At 56.0% G+C, this 13742-nt stretch overlaps 1 protein-coding gene across 1 annotated transcript; it reads right to left on the reverse strand.

Moving 5' to 3' along the window:
- Positions 1-209: 209 nt before the first annotated feature.
- On the reverse strand, positions 210-6472 carry OTOP3 (otopetrin 3). Its single transcript, XM_052658809.1, has 6 exons — positions 5986-6472; positions 5734-5870; positions 4763-4821; positions 4375-4493; positions 1532-2346; positions 210-380 (listed from the first exon to the last, which is right to left on the reverse strand). Exons 1-6 carry the CDS (start codon positions 6470-6472, stop codon positions 210-212), a joined length of 1788 nt encoding a protein of 595 aa, XP_052514769.1.
- Positions 6473-13742: the final 7270 nt, after the last annotated feature.

Genomic DNA, 13742 nt, shown 5'->3' on the forward strand with positions numbered 1-13742 from the left:
GGGTGTGGGCTTTAGCAGCTCAGTGTCCAGGCCCTGCCCTTGGTCTGGGCCTGGAGACAGTGACACTGCCCCCCAGTGAGGTTCCAGGGCAGAGCAGGCTTTGGGGATGCCAGGCTGGTCTAGGTGCCCCTGGAATGGGGCATCTGGGTGACATTCTCCCTGGCCTTGGCACTGTGGGGGTCTGCAGGGCATGGGTTCCTTGGGCACCCTCAGGCCCCCAGGTAGACCTCCACCAACCCCCCCACAGAATGCATGCGGTAGAAGACCCCCAGAGGCAGGCCAAAGTTGACGATGGTGAACCACGTCCGGTAGCCATAGAAGTCCTTTTCCAGCCCGTTCTCAAACTCCGGGTGGATGCCGAAAGCAGGCATCATCCAGAGCTGGGAAGGAGAGGAGGGTGCTGAGTGAGGCAGGGGGCTCTCCCATCCCCCACGGCCCTCGGCTCAGGGGAAGCAGGCCTCCCGAACCTGCACCCCCTCCACGCCTCCTCCTCCTCAGGATGTCAGAGCCAGCCCCTCTGCCCTTATATCTCCCTCCCCCTCAAGGCCTTGAGCCCCCTCCTCAGCTTGCCTGGGGCTAGCCAGCCTGAGTTCCAGCTGAGACCCTTGGCTGCCACTTCCACGGGACAACCTGCTCCATCAAGTGGGGATCCCCTTGGCCTCGATCTCCATCCCTCTTTTCTGCTCTGGGTCCATTCTTCCGCTGTCACGACTCTCTGCCCACTCCACTCTGACCCTGCCTCCTGTCCAAATTCTGCTCATTTCTCAAGGCCCAGACCAAACTTTCACGAAGCCTTCCTCGGACACTTGGGTCCACATTTTCTTCTTTGAGCTCCTACCTCCCTTTAGGGCCAATTTATTACTTATGCTCTGCCTGGACCAGAGGTTTTGCCATCGGAGGTGTCGCCAGCACAGCCAGTAGCAGCATGGGCTCAAACAACCTGGAGTCGTCCTGGGACTGCCCCTTGGAGACTCTGGGAATATGAGCAGGTCAAACAGCCTAAGCCTCAGTCTGCTTATCTGTTAAATGGGGACAGCAATAGCGCCTGCTTCACGTGTTAGGGTGACGATTCAGCGAGGTGCAGGGAAAGGTGGATTTGAGACTTAGCAGCCACCAGGTATTGAGTATTACTGTTAAGACCTTCCCCTAGAGCTTCTGTAGAAATACAGGCACTTTCTGATCTCTTCCTTTGACTGAATTCAGGGGATGATTAAATATTTGATAACTCTAACGGGTCCCCCTGTGTGTCCCCAACTAAGCAGTAAGCTCCCCTGGGGAAAAATCCTACATACATGTTTATAAAAAGCACTTAGCTACAGGCTTGGCACCTTCATCCATGCCAGCTACCACTCTCAAGCAGCATCGAGCTCGTTGGAAAGAGGCCTGTGTCCTTGGCAATCAAAGGACAAGCCAGTCGCCCTGGGGACTGTCAACGTGCAATGAATGCACCTTGATCCATTTCTTCCTGAATGAGGCCCTCTGGGGCTGTCTCACCAGCTCCACCCCCACGTCTCCCCGCCCCAGCACTCACTGTGATATTGCAGAGGATGAGGAAGAGTGAGATCTCCTTGAGGGCTCGCCGCTTCCAGTTGAGGTGGCTGTAGGAGTGGATGTAGGCCAGCGAGGCCTGCCGCAGGTCCTGGCCCAGCTCCAGCAGGGAGCCCCTGCGGGGCGGCTCGGCCTCCCACTTCCCGGCCAGGCTCTCGGGAGTCACCTCCCAGAGCGGGCGGCGGTGCAGACCCTCGATGATGAACAGGTTCTGGGCCATATGCTGGAGGATGAGTAGCAGCGAGTAGGCCAGGATGAGGCAGTTGAGCAGCTGATGGGGACGGGTGGCCACAATGGCCACGATGGAGAAGTAGGAGATGCCCATCTGGCCCAGCGCCGCACCCATCAGTAGCACCACGTCCAGGCTGCGGGTGGGGTTCTTGAGCGTGTCCAGCTCTCGCTCCTCCAGCCCGTGGATGGCCGTGCCAGCCAGGCACGCCAGGCTCATAGCGGGCAGCGCGGCCACGTAGAAGGCATAGTAGACAGTGAAGTACTCACGTGCGATGGCTGGGCCACTTGCTTGGATCTGGAAGAGCACAAAGACGCACACGCCTCCCACCAGCACCAGCAGGCCCAGCAGCGGCCCGAAGATGGCCCCATGCAGGTGGAAGGAGGGGGCGCCGGGGGGGGCGCCTGCGGCAGGTGCCAGGCGGCGGCCCACGTTCCTCCACATGACGAAGAGCACGGCGCAGCAGATGAGGCAGTACTCGGTGCTGAAGGGGTACAGCATCAGGTAGCCCTTCTGGAAGACCTCGCACATGGTGACGTTGAGGCACATACAGGTGTTGGTGCCGTTGCCTGGGAGGGGGCAGGGCGGGAAGGGACAGAGGTTCAGGTGGGCCTTGCTCGGGGGAAACCAGAGGCACGAATCAATCCTGTTCACCTCCTGGAGTGTGGCCGAGGTGGAAGAGACCCAGCCACCCATTTTACAGAAGTGGAAACTGAGGCCCAGAGAGGGAAGTCGGAAATCACAGAATGGGTGGTGGCGCTGCACGTAAGAATCTGCTTGCCAATGCAGGGGACACAGGTTCAGTCCCTGGTACGGGGAGATTCCACGTGCCTTGGAACGACGAAGGTCATGCACCACAGCTACCGAGCCTGCGTGTGCCACAAGAGAAGCCACTGCAAGGAGAAACCCGCACTCGCAGCGACCAGAGAAAGCCCTCACAAAGCAACAGAGGCCCAGCGCGACAAAACACACACACACACACACACACACAGAGCAGAAATAACAGGGTGCTCATTTCTATTTATTTTGTTGTGTGTGGAACCTTAACTCCCCAACCAGGGATCAAACCCCGTGCCCCCTGCAGGGGAAGCATGGAGTCTTAACCAGTGGGCCTCCAGGGGAGTCCCCAGGATGATCATTTCTTGACCAAAGGATTCTAGACCTCAGGGGCCAAGCTTAGATAAAGCATTTGACATGTGATGTCTTCAGGGCCAAAGCTCTACGGATGACTTGCTGAGCACGAGGGGAAATCTGTAACTCTGCACTGAGATGCTCTGGCTGCTACACCTGCTCGGTCAACAGCATCCACCGTGCGGTGATCAGACATCTTTCCTGTGATGAGGTGCCCTGCAAAGACACAGCATCCCCGGTGGAATGCTGGTGTCCAGAATGCTCCCCCTGAATCTAATCAACACTTCAGTCCACACTTCCCATTTCTAGGAAAAGCAGGGAAGAGGGGAACAAGTCAAATGCCACCACGAGGAAGCAACCTGACCAACCTCAATGTCATTAGGGAAAAAGAGACTTAACTGAGCCACCAACTGTATTGCATGTTTGAACAAACCATCTGTAAATGACATTTCTTAGGCTGATTGGACAAAGTCAAATATAGATTTATCCATATAAATGGGAATGGGGATGATGTTAAGGAAGTTAGCAATTATAATAGCATTTTGCTAATGTAGGGAAATATATTATTTTAAAGGCTTGCATACTGAAATGTTTTGAGATGAAATGACAGGATTTCTATAAGATAAGTAACTCACCAAAAATATTGGAATAAATATGGCAAAGTGTTAAAAATGATTACATCTAGGTTATGGGTATGTCCTGTTCTACTCATCTAGATGTCTGAGTTCTTTAATAATAAAAAAACACGTGATGTCACTTGACAAAAATTCTCTTTGCATAGCTCTTCTGAGGAATGGATCTGGAGCATAAAGAATGCCATAGTATCCAGGTGTGCCAAGATTTATGCAATGGGTGTGTGAGTGCATGAGTGTGCTGAGAAGGCGTGGCTGTACACAAGTCAACACGGTGATGGCACCTGGGAGGGGGGGTTGTATACACACAGGTGTGGCTGAATCCCACAGACAGCAATGTTCCTTCCCATGTAGGACATGGCCTCTAACTGCACCCTGTATAGGTGGGGTACTGCGTACATGGGAGAATCCAGGGAGTTCTTTCTGCCCAGAAACATTCTGTTCCTCCTGATATCTGATATGTCCAGGTGCCTACAAGTGTGTTGGGAAGACATTCCTTTCAGTTGTAAAGGCTTCTCAGTTTCTTGCAACTAAAATGAAGATACCAGGGGTGTAGGGAGTACCTGGACTTATTGGTGGATTAGTGGCTAGCTCAGTGATAGCAAGATGGTGCCCGGAGAGAGCTTGTGGAGCATTAGAACCTGGTGGGGCAGGCCCAGAATGCAGGCAAAAGTCAGTACCCCTGGCAACAGTGTTTTTGTTGAGTCTTGATCTGGACTCTAGAGCTTGCTCCCAACTGTACAGAGTCACTGAGCCTCACCTGTTTGTGGAAACGTGATGTATGCATGTGTGTGTGCGCACATTCAGAGATGGGGGGTCGCCGTCTCCTCTTACCTGAGAGCTTTTTCATGAGGGCACTGAGCTCAGCCTCGATCTCATGGTGCATGGAGTCGTTGGAGACAGCCAGAAGCCACAGCAGCAGATTCGTGGCCAGCGTCAGCATCAGGCCACACCTGGAAGAGGTGCTACACTCTGCCCACACAGCCTGGCCAGCGCCGTGGGTACCGCGCTTCACCATCACTGCCTTTGGGGGGACTGCTCTCACCCAAAGCCAGATCCTACCTGCTTTTAGAACTTCAGGAGGGTTGGGGGGCTCCCCGGGACCCAACCAATCCATAGTCCCAGGGCCACCCTGCCCAGGGAAGCTGTGGAGGGCTGGCGTGGGCGGGGGACGGGGGTGTCCCAGGAGTTGTTGCAAGGCGAGAAGGGGCCCACATCTCACCTAGTGAAGTTGGTCTGGATCTGAACGCAGTCCTTACAGTGTTTCCAGAGCACCCAGGTCTGAAAGAGAACAGGCTCTGAGCCCGGAGGGTTGGGGTGGAGGTGGGTGGTGGGTTCATGGTGTGTGTGCGCCAGTGGTTCATGTGTATTTACAGTGGAAGAGACGGTGAGGACACCTGGCCTGGATTCCTGGCTCCACTGTTTCCTTACTGTGTGGTCTTGGACCAGTGGCAAAACATCTCTGAGCCTCAGTCTCCTCGTCTCTAAAATGGGCCACGCCTGGGCCTCCCTGGTGGCTCAGGGGTTAAGAATCTGCCTGCCAGGGCAGGAGACTCTGGTTTTAATCCCTGATCTGGGCAGATCCCACGTGCCTTGGAGCAGCTAAGCCGGTGCACCCCAGCTCCTGAGACTGCGCTCTAGAGCCCGGGAGCTGCAACTACTGACACCCACATGCCCTTGAGTCCGTGCCCCACAAGAGAAGCCCGCCCACCGCAGCCAGAGAGTAGCCCCTGCTCCCTGCAGCTGAGGAAAGCCCCTGCAGTAACGAAGACCCGCACAGCCGAAACAAATAAGATTATTAAAAAAAAGGAGAGTAGCTCTGTGGACTTCCCTTTGGTCCGGTGGTTAAGACTCTACTTCCACTGCAGTGGGCACCAGTTCCCTCTGTGGTCAGGGAACTAAGATGCCACATGGCACACAACCAAATAAAAAATAAGTTGTATTAAAAAAAAAAAATCTCTGTATATCCAGGTGGGGGTGTAGATTTAGGTATGTACTGGCAGACGTATCAATAGGTGTCTGCGTTTCAGAGACTCCGTGAGCAGCGCTGATGTTGACACTCGCGGGTGGCGTGGGTATGGTTGGGGTGGCGGGTGGGCGTGGTGTGTGTGGGCACCTCCTCTGGGCGGACGTTCGCTGATGTGGCTGTTTCTAGGCATAGGGTGCGGAGTGGGGGTGGGCGAGGCCAGTCACCTGGACGCTGATGAAGATGACCTCGATGGCGGGGAAGACCAGCTCCAGCTGCGACTTGCAGCGGATGTGGCTCACGTCGTAGCCCACGCGGAAGACGTTGAGGCAGACGGTGCAGCTGCCGAAGAGCACCAGGGAGCCTGGCCGGGCGGCGGGTGGGGGCCATTGGCACCTCCCGGAGCGGGGACGGTCCCTCCCCCGGCCTCTGCACCCACCTCCACCCCCCACCCCCGCTCCGGGCGCCCGGACACTCACCCCGCACCCACACGGGGCCTGCATGCGGGTCCCGGTGGAGCACGGCGTGCGGCCGCCGGGTGGTCCCCGCGGTGTAGTAGAGGAGCCAGAGGGCGGACAGGACCTTCAGCGCGGCCAGCAGGATCCACACGTCCCCCAGCGTGACGGCCACGTTGTTGAAGACCATGCTGCAGATGAAGGCTCCGCCCAGGAGCACCACGTTGAGCGCCAGGAGCCCCGAGAAGAGCTGCCCGGCCTTCTGGGCCTGCCGGTCCCGCCGCAGCAGCAGCGAGAAGTGCCTTGCCAGCCAGGACCTCTGGACCGGCGAGGCAGGGGCCCTGGTCCACTCGGACCCCAAGGCCACTTGGTTCTCCTTGGCCGGAGCCTCTCCAGTCGCCTGAGCCTCTGGAGTGGCCATGGGTGGAGCCTCAGTAGGGGCTGGGGAGGGAGACAGGGTTCTTGTTGGCTGCTGAGCTGTCCTGGGCTCCATTCCACTCTTGCCTCTCATTGCTGTGTGACCTAGGGAAGCCAAGCAACCTCTCTGATCGGGACATTGGAAATCATAGCAGCTACCCCATCTACCTTACAGGACCAGAGAAGGTTCAAAGAGACCAGCCCTCTGTGTTCCACATAAAGTTAGGGGTTATCTAAAGGGGCTTGAGGACCACTTCTCCCCCACCCCACCCCTGTCCTTCTGCCTCAGTGTTTGATCTTAGGTGGAATAGTGGCGTCCAGCAAGGGAGCCAAGGGCATCTGCACAGTGCTTGGCCACTGGCTGTTTCCAAGGCTGTGACTTTTCACCCCGAAAGGCTGTGCGTGCCCTGTCTTCTGGAAGGAGTTTCACTCCTGAAGTCAGGGAGAGCAAAGTCAGTGTCCTCTCTCATTCTGACTCTGATCAGTTGGGTTGTGGTTGCCTAGGGTGCTGTGCTGAGAAGGATCCCGCGGCCGAGTGTGCGCTTGGGCTTTCCCATCCTTGGGAAAGAATGCTGTATCTGAAATAATGCTCTGTTATGGGTGCTATATACCCACTCCAGTGTTCTTGCCTGGAGAATCCCAGGGACGGGGGAGCCTGGTGGGCTGCCGTCTATGGGGTCACACAGAGTCAGACATGACTGAAGCGACTTAGCAGCAGCAGCAGCATGGGTGCTATATGGAGAAGGAAATGGCAACCCACTCCAGTATTCTTGCTTGGAGAGCCTCATGGATAGAGGAGCCTGGAGGGTCCATGGGGTCACAAAGAGTTGGGCACGACTTACAACTGAACCACAACAAGATGGTTGTATATAAAATTACTTTGAAAAGCTCTAGAAGACACCCATCGAGTTCATGATAGGAGTTGCTTCTGGGGAAAGGAGGAAAACATGGGCCCTGGGAGGAGTGGCTAATGTTCTGGTTTTTTGCTTTTTTTTTTTAAACATTACTTTTGTAAAGTTATTATTATTATTTTTTGACCGTGCTGTGCTGCAGATGGGATCCTAGTTCCCCAGCCAGGGCTCAAACCTGTGCCTCCTGCAGTGAAAGCAAGAGTCCTAACCACTGGACTGCCAGGGAAGTCCTAAAGTTTTTATTTTATTTCCTAAAATTAATGTTAAAGCACATTAAAGGCGTAAGGAAAAAAGTTCTGACACTGATTTGCAGTGCCTACCATGAGCACGGGACATCCTGGGATCAGCACAAATGCTATGGCCCTTGACTCTTTTTTTGTCTTTTTTTGGCCTTGCTGTGAGGCTTGTGGGATTTTAGTTCCCCAATCAGGGATTGAACCTGTGCTCTCGGCAGTGAAAGCACAGAGTCCTAACCACTGGATGACCAGGGAATTCTCATGCCCTTGACTTTGATAGAACTGAATTCCATCTGTACCCTCCCTGGAGGCCTCAATGTCTCAGGAGTGCACAGCTCAACGCGGGGAATTCCATCCCTGACTCTTCTCTTTCCCTGAGTGTCTCCTGCTACTTCCTCAGCTTCCCCAAGCTTTCACTTGGGCCTGCTTCCTTTGTTGGGCTTTCCAGGTAGCTCAGTGGTAAAGAATCCACCTGCCAGTGTAGGAGATACGAGTTCAATCCCTGGGTCGGGGAGATCCCCGGAGAAGGAAATGGCAACCCACTCCTGTATTCTTGCCTGGGAAGTCCCATGGACAGAGGAGCCTGGCGGGCTACAGTCCATGGGGCTGTGAAAGAGTGTGACGCGATGAGGGACTTAAGAGCAACAGCAAACCCCTGAGTCCCCCCTTGCTTGACCCAGATCCTGGGTCACCCCCATACCCAGCTCAGGGCCCCTTCCTGAAGTCTAGCACCCTCCCCCCATGGGCCCTTTGGGTTCACGTAGAGCTGCACTGGAGAGTGGGGATGCCCCACTGGTCGCAGCTGCTGTCTCGGTGAGAAGGTTCCTTCCCCGCCCCTCCCATGCCAGGCTCTACCTGCTGCTACCCTGCGTTCCTGGTGCTTTGGGCTCAGGGTTCTAAGCACTCACCGTCCCCATTCTCCAGGCTGCCAGAGGCCTGATTTCTAACTCACTGTCTCAGAGAAGCATCGCTAGCCCTACATCTCCCAGAAGGAACCACGTGTCCTCCTCGCCTGTCCCCTCGCCCCTGTGTATTCCAGCTCACAGACAGCTCTGAGATTTTCTTGACCTCAACCACTACCCTGGTTCACGGCTCCCTCCTAAACTAGTCTCCCTACCCACTGTGTCTCTCCCCTGCTGTGATCGCTGCAAAGGCAACCAACTGCCCTCAGTGTAGAGGCCATACTACCTAGCGTGGCCTTCACGGCCTTTCAAAATGAAGCCGGGGGCAGTCTCTGGCAGTCCCGTGGCTAAGAGCCGGTGCTCGCAATGCAGGGAGCTCGGGTTCGATCCCTGGTCAGGGAATTATGAATAGATCCCACATGCTGCAACTAAGAATCTCAGTGCAGCCAAATAAACGAATATTTTAAATTAAAAAGAAAAGCAACGAGGCAGCATATGTTTAGCATGGGCTTGGACTGTGCAAAGTGGTCAAGGGAGGGCAGCTGCTGTTGCTTCCTGGTCTGGCCTTGACCTCCCTCTCCAGCACTGTTCTCAGACCCTCCCCCTTGCCCATGGGCTGTGCCATCCTGCTGCCTAGTTCCTAGAATCCTTTGCTTTTGTTCACCTCCCTGTCTTTCCCACACTCCACCCTTTACCCATCATATACCTACCCCCTCACCCTTTGGCTAAACTGCAGGGTGTCCTTCAGGACTCAGTGGAGTCGCACCAGTTCAAGGACTCCTCCCCTGAACCCCCTCACCTAAGGCTGGACTAGGGGGTCCCTCTAGATACCTGCCCTGCACCCACGCTTGAGGCTGGAGCCTCTTTGGTCACACTCTGTTTTAATTAGCTGTGCTCTGCTCTGTCTCTCTCTTTGGACTCTGAGCTTTAGACTCTCCCTCTATGGAACCAGCAGAAGACCCTCAGCATATTTGGCTTTCATATGCAGCCTCAGTACTTCCCCGGTGGTCCAGTGGTTAAGAACCTACCTTCTAATGCAGGGGGTGCAAGGTTGGTTTGTGGTTGGGGAGCTAAGACCCCACAGTGCTAGTAGCTCAGTTATGTCTGACTCTTCGCGATCCCTGGACTATAGCCTGCTAGACTCCGCTGTCTATGGAATTCTCCAGGCAAGAACTGTGGAGTGGGTCAATTCAGTTCAGTCACTCAGTCGTGTCTGACTCTTTGAAACCCCATGGACTGCAGCACACCAGGCTTCCTTGTCCATCAACAACTAGAGTGGGTAGTCATTCCCTTCTCCAGGGGATCTTCCCAACCCAAGGACTGAACTCAGGTCTCCTGCATTGCAGGCAGATTCTTTACCACCTGAGCCACCAGGGAAGCTCAAGTGTCTACAGGCTGAGTGGCAAATAAGCCCATGAGCTAAACTAGAGAAGCCCCCACACACCATAACGAGGAGCCCGCACAGTCAAAATTAAAATAATAAATGAAATGCAGCTGCTTCAGGCCCCCACTTTCCCATGTGCAACCTGCCCAATATTTATACCTCCTAAGGTCCTCTTCTGGGGCAAATAGAATAACAAAACTTGGTGCTCTTTTAAAGATTCCACCAGTGATTTCCTATCCTTTTCCCAGTCCTTGTCTTTCCTGCTCCAGTTCACCCTCCTCCTTGTCCAGCCCCCTTCTCACACCCCAGGAACATGCCCACTACAGGCCCAGCCAGAGGACTCCCCGTTTCTCCTGCTGTCTCCCCCCACCATCACTCCTCCAGCCTGCTGTTCCTTCCATCTCTTGTGCTGTCCTCCCCTAATCGCTCTTGCCCACTGTCACCATCCAGCTTAAGCACCTCTCCTGGGAAGACTTCTCTCTTTGCCTAAGCGTCTATCGAGAGTGGGTGTGTACTGCTCCGGGTGTGCCTGGTGGGCAGAGACCAGGTCCTGCTTATCTCAGACCCCACCCTACCCCTAAATTTGTTACAGGCAGGACACTGAACCAATGTTTGCTGACTGCCTCTGGCATTTTCTGGGGAACTTTCAGCACCAGAGCCGTGGACAGAGACAAGTAGGCATCAGACCCTTGACTTTCCAGAAGATCTTTATCTTTTCCCCTAAGACTCCCCCGCCCAGGTTGAGCAAGCCTGAAGCTCACAGGGACACCTCCTTGCTCCTTTCCTCCCAAACCTGACTGCCCCATCTTGCCTTCTCAGAATCTGCACCAAGGCTGGAGGACCGCCTAATGCCAGAATCTGGCACTTACTACCAGGGTGATCTTGGACAAGCTCCCTAGAATCTCTGTTTCTCTTGTCATTCTGGGCGTTTCTCTTCGGTTTCCTCATCTGCACACACACACAACTATGGAATAGTACCTGCTACATAGTAGATGTTCAATAAAGATTTCTTGAACGAGTAAACGAAGGAATTAATGCATGATACCTACCTGATGGAGTTCCCTCAAAAGTAAATGATTTAACACATGCACATACCTATAAAGCCATGCCTGGCACACAGAATGATCTGAGTGTTAAAACTATTTATGCACTTCCTCCCTGTTCTGTCCAGTCTGAGAGGAGCCCCAAGGGCCAAGGTTATTGGTGAATTTGCGGGGAGGGGGCAGTTTTGATTGGACTGCAGACCTAGACAGGACGCTGGAGGAGGAAGTCCTATCCTCTAGGGGTCCTCGCCTTGACTATCTTCCCCGCCCCCATCCCCAGGGGCCAACCCTGCATCGGCAGCTAGAGGGAGCCCTCAAAGTGGCGGAGAGGATCCTTCCCCCCCGGAGAGGGTGCTGGGGTGGGCAAGCTGGGGTCGCGGGAAGTGGGTGCGGGCGCCCAGACTGACAAAGAGAAATCCACCACTCTCTGACACTCCCTTCGGCGCGACGCCAGTCCGAGGGAGGGCCCAGACACCAAACTGGTTTGTGGGTCTTGATTAGAGGCAGTGATGAAAGCTGCGGAGCCGTCGGGGCGCGGCGCCCGGCCAGTTCCGAAGGAGGCTGCTGAGCACCGGCGGGGGAGCTTCGGCGTTTCTTTCCGAGCCACTCGAGAGACTGCGAGGCCTAGGACGGCCGCCACACGTCTGCCTCGGACTGGGCGTCCGGGCAACCTCAGCCGTCCGGACGTTTCTCTTCCTCCCGGCTTCGGCTGTGCGCGCTCGGACGCGGCTATGGCAAGGCGAGCTCTGTGCGCCCCCAGCCAGGGAAAAGGAGATGGGGCGCGGAGCTGAGGTTGGGGTGGCGATCAGAGAGCGGCTGAAGTTCAGGTCCCCAGGGGTTGGCTTCCCTCCCGCCCCAGTCCTTGCAGCCCCCGGTCTCTGAACCTCACTTTGGGAGCGCAGTAGGTGTGTGTCGAGGGTGGGCTCGCCTGGAATGCTCCTGCAGGGGTGCGAGGGCGCTCCAGGCCCTAACGGCGCCGCGGGGAAGCCTTACCTGAGGCCTGGGCAGGCATCGCCGCCGGCTGGCTCCCGTCTGTCCAGATGAGGCCCCCGCGCGGGGACCGAGGCCCCCGACGCCCTGCCCCCGCGGGACTGCGCAGCTGCTGCCTCTCGGGCTCCGCGGCCCATTGATTTTTCTGTTGACTTTGGGGCTCTCGTTAATCCTTCATTAATTACCCTGCCGGGGGCTCCCCGGACGGCTCAGCCAATAGCGAGGCGGCTGGACCGGAGGGCGGGGCCGGAGGCGGTGCAGACACGCGGCGCAGGGGTGGGGTGGGGTGCAATGTCCTTAGGCCAAAGTAGAGGCCTTTCGGGGTTCAGGCCCAGGTTCCTCTGGTGGCCCAGCAGGGAACGAGCCGTCCTCCATAGATCTGGGGTCGCTCCGCCCCCCACCTCCCCCTACTCCACCTAGCACCAGCCTTGCCGCACCCTCTCTCCCCCTAAGTCAAACGTGAACTTGGGGCGGAAGAGACCTGGTTCCGACAGGGCCGGGGGCGGGGCAGGGGGCGCCCCCTCTGGCCCTCCTCAGCTCTCCCTGGAGCCTGGCGTCCTGCCCACCTAGTCCTGCTGGCGGAGTTCTGGCAGGTTTTTCTCCGAAGTCCCCTGTGCGCCCGACCCTGTTGCTCCCACTCTCCCCTCTAAATGCCGTCTCCTCCCACCCCAGGCCCCATCCCAACCTGTCCCCCTTCTGACTCCGCTAGCTGCTGGCGCCTCCTTTGCCATCTCTGACTTTCTCAGTCTCTCCTTCTTTATCTCCCCCTCCCTCCTTTTGGGGATCAAATCATTTTATTGGGGGGCTTCCAGAGAGGGTCGAAGGGCTGGGAGAACAATGAGATCGCAAGTCCTCTGCCCCACCCGGGTGTCCCCACTTCACAGTCACCCCCATCTCTATATCTTTTATAGAGTAGAAGCTAGAGGGCTTTGGAGAGGCGCCTCGGGGACCGCAGGGAGGGGCAGGCGGTGGGTGAGGGGAGGCCCTGATGGGGTGGGCTGTGCCACCCAACACCTGTTAAGCTAGAACTGCCAGGTTATAAACTGGGTTATATCAGCGTGTGTTGTAAACATGAGACCCTGAAATGTTTTATTTGAGAGGAAACAAATGCTCTGATGCTTGAAAAAAAAGTTTGAAAATTATTATTCTTAGTAGAAAAGTGCTGGCTTCCTTTTGCTGTGGGACTGTGGGCAAGTCACTATACTTCTGGGCCTCAGGTTTCTTTGTAAAATGGCAGTTGGATTAGTCAGTCCTTCCCAACCTTTCACGTGTCATGGAACACATTAAAAAAATGTCTATGTCACTTGAGGATAAAGCGAAGAGGGAGGTGGAAGCCTGGGGACTCCACCCAGCCGCTCCCAGCCACCCAGGTACTAGTCTGTAACTCAGACTTGGCTTGCCCACAGAGAAGCCTGAGACCTCAACCTCTCCAGGGGTCCTTGCAGCTTTGACCCCAAGACCCCCCTCCTGCGATCATCTTAGAGGTGAGTGCTGAGACAAGAAGTGGGGAGCCAGGTGGCGTAGGGCAACGTCAGGTTTATTGGTTTCCAGCTCCAGGTCGCAGCACTGGCCAGGTCACCGGGCTAGGGGTGGGGGTGGACCCAGAGCCAAGGACGCTTCCAGGCCTTGTCTGGTCCTAGAAAGGGGTGCAGCAAGGGGTCCTCCTCCCCCAGCGGCTCCACCCCCAGGCTCATGCTGGGGTGAATGTGCACGTCCTGATGGTGATCTAAAAACTCATCCTGGAAAAATAACTCTTGTGAAAATGCCACTCTGGGGCCAGTGCGGGGACGGGAATGGAGAGTACGTGGCACAGTGACTGCCAGCCTGGGGTTCATTCCTGGGGGTCTCTGGGTGGGTGCACGAGCCGAGCCCCTCCTCTCGAGGTCCCGAGCGGGGGT

The sequence above is a fragment of the Budorcas taxicolor genome, chromosome 19 (assembly GCF_023091745.1).
Source record: "Budorcas taxicolor isolate Tak-1 chromosome 19, Takin1.1, whole genome shotgun sequence".
NCBI classification, from domain to species: Eukaryota; Metazoa; Chordata; class Mammalia; order Artiodactyla; family Bovidae; genus Budorcas; species Budorcas taxicolor.

Coding starts and splice junctions, on each gene's coding strand:
- OTOP3 (XM_052658809.1), bottom strand. CDS start 6,472: ATGAGAGGCAAGAGTGGAATGGAGCCCAGGACAGCTCAGCAGCCAACA. Junction 4,494..4,762: donor ATCCAGACCAACTTCACTAG/GTGAGATGTGGG, acceptor CACCTCTTCCAG/GTGTGGCCTGATGCTGACGC. Junction 2,347..4,374: donor CCTCATGAAAAAGCTCTCAG/GTAAGAGGAGAC, acceptor GCCCCCTCCCAG/GCAACGGCACCAACACCTGT.